The sequence below is a fragment of the Mandrillus leucophaeus genome, unplaced genomic scaffold (genome assembly GCF_000951045.1).
Source record: "Mandrillus leucophaeus isolate KB7577 unplaced genomic scaffold, Mleu.le_1.0 Scaffold1, whole genome shotgun sequence".
NCBI classification, from domain to species: domain Eukaryota; kingdom Metazoa; phylum Chordata; class Mammalia; order Primates; family Cercopithecidae; genus Mandrillus; species Mandrillus leucophaeus.
In genome coordinates this window covers 16,547,484-16,549,580 of record NW_012098097.1, presented here as the reverse complement: position 1 = coordinate 16,549,580, position 2,097 = coordinate 16,547,484, and the positions used below count along the sequence as shown (strand labels likewise).

The 2,097-nt window shown below is 59.8% G+C and overlaps 1 protein-coding gene across 1 annotated transcript in view; it reads left to right on the top strand.

The window, feature by feature from the left end:
* Window positions 1–969, top strand: part of OGFOD3 (2-oxoglutarate and iron-dependent oxygenase domain containing 3) — a gene marked incomplete at its 5' end in the record, with an annotated part of 26,749 nt that extends 25,780 nt beyond the window's left edge. The window contains one exon of the mRNA XM_011969791.1: window positions 654–969. Within this exon, the coding sequence (XP_011825181.1) occupies window positions 654–790 (137 nt within the window). The remainder of the gene's footprint in view (window positions 1–653) is intronic.
* Between the last annotated feature and the right edge of the window lie 1,128 nt (window positions 970–2,097).

Here is a 2,097-nt window from a genome sequence, read left to right as displayed (position 1 = left end):
GAAAAAAAGCGTTCACCAGTGGTAGAACTCTACAGTGGGGTAGGCAGTGCCACTCCAATATTAAGGCAGATGAACTGGCATCTCTTGAGACAGGCCCCTGCCTCCAGCACCTCTCGGGGCCCTGGGCCCTGGTTGCTGCTGTGGAAGCTGCCGGTTCAGGCGTCGTCTCTATCACCCCTTGAAGGGAGCCAGAGAGGTGTTCTGCAAGTTGGATGTTTTGTCTTGACTTGTGTTTCCTGATTCTTTGTTAGACACCCCCAGGGCTTGGGTTTTGTTCTCAACCTGTGAGTAGAAATAAGATCCTGAAGTGTCAGACCTGGAAGGCCCATGAGAGCTGAGGAGACCAAATGGCCTGGGCTGCCTGGAGCCAGTGGTGGCCTCATCTTCTGCTCCTTCCTCTGTCCTGCCCACCACAGAGAGTCCCTGCTGTCCCCGTGGGGGCCCCTCCTCCGCCACAGGTGCCCTGAGCATTGCTGGGTTTGTTTCTCCAGCTCCTCCTGCTTCCTGCAGAAGCAGTCCCCAGAGGGGCGATTTCTCCAGCCTGCCCGGTGGGTCGTGTTGATGGGTTGCTCTTTAGGGTTGACCGCAGACCCTCTGAAGGCCGTGGTGTGGGTGTGGCCCTGTGGTCACCTCTCTCTCTTCTCCTCTCCCAGGCCGCGTCTCCTTCTTCACCTCGGGGTCCGAGAACCTGCACCGGGTGGAGAAGGTCCACTGGGGCACCCGCTATGCCATCACCATCGCCTTCAGCTGCAACCCCGACCACGGCATCGAGGACCCAGCGTTCCCGTAGCCGGCAGCCGGACCAAGATAACTTCAGGAGGGCCCGTGTGGAGGCAGCCACGCCAGCCGTGCGCCCACCCTCACGTCCACCCGTTCCCATTCATTGCACAGAGTGCCTTAGGAATTCTCTGATTTTGATTTGCTGATGTGTTAATCTTTTCATCTGTGAGTAAATGGAGGGAACCAGCTTTTCGCTTCTCCAGCATCGCGTGTGCTTGGGCTGTAGGCCTGGGAGCCTGAGCTGGAGGCCAGCCCCTCCCTCGGAGAGGGACCCAGCAGGACGGGGACGGGGCACGAGTCCCCATCTGTGAACGGACAGGACTCATCCACCTGAGTGGCCTCGTCCAAGTTGAGCAACCCCCAGCCCATCGAAGACTGGCTAAAGCATCAGCCGTAAATGGGGACAAACGTGGGGCCAGCAGCTTCCGTTCGAGGTCTCGGCATCAGCGAACCGCGGCAGCTTTGGAGAAGGGTTGTGAGTGGCGGCTCTGGAGGCAGCAGTGGTGCGCTTTGGGGTGGGTGGGGGTTCTGCTGGATTCAGGTGGAGGTGAGCATCAACCGTTCCCACAGCCCTGCGTGTACCCCCAATGCTCCTGGCCCACGAATCACCATGGGCACCACGGCCCCACCACGCCAGGCTTGGCCCTGTCAGCGGCCAGCATCCCGAGGGCCTGGGTCCGAGTGTCCTCACCAAGGAGGCTTTTGGCATCGCTGTGCCGGCTCCCGTGGGCCTTCTCCTGGGCCGAGGCTAGGTCTCCTCCTCCCCCTTTGCCCTGGCATTAAACTGATGGCCAGGCTGGGCGCAGTGGCTCACACCTGTAATCTCAGCACTGTGGGAGGCTGAGGCGGGAGGATCACTTGAGGTCAGGAGTTCAAGACCAGCCTGGCCAACATGGCGAAACCCCATCTCTACTAAAAACTACAAAAACAAATCAGCCAGGCGTGGTGGCGCACACCTATAATCCCAGCTACTGGGGAGACTGAGATAGGAGAATCACTTGAACCTGAGGTGCAGAGGTTGCAGTGAGCTGAGATCATGCCACTGCACTCCAGTCTGGGCGACAGAGTGAGACTCCGTCTTAAAAATATAAAAATAAAGTGGTGGTCAGAGGAGCCCCGAATAGACCAGCTGTGGAGAGGCCTGGGTGGGGTGGCTGGCGGGGAGGGCAGGCCAAGCCCAGTTTCTGCCCACAGCCACCCCAAGGTGACTGTCCAGGGATTTGGGCACCTTCCCGGGAGGGGGCCGGCCACCCACCCTAAGTGGTGTCGAAGCCAGATTCTCCTGGATGCCCTGGAAGCGTCCTGGGGAGAGCCCTG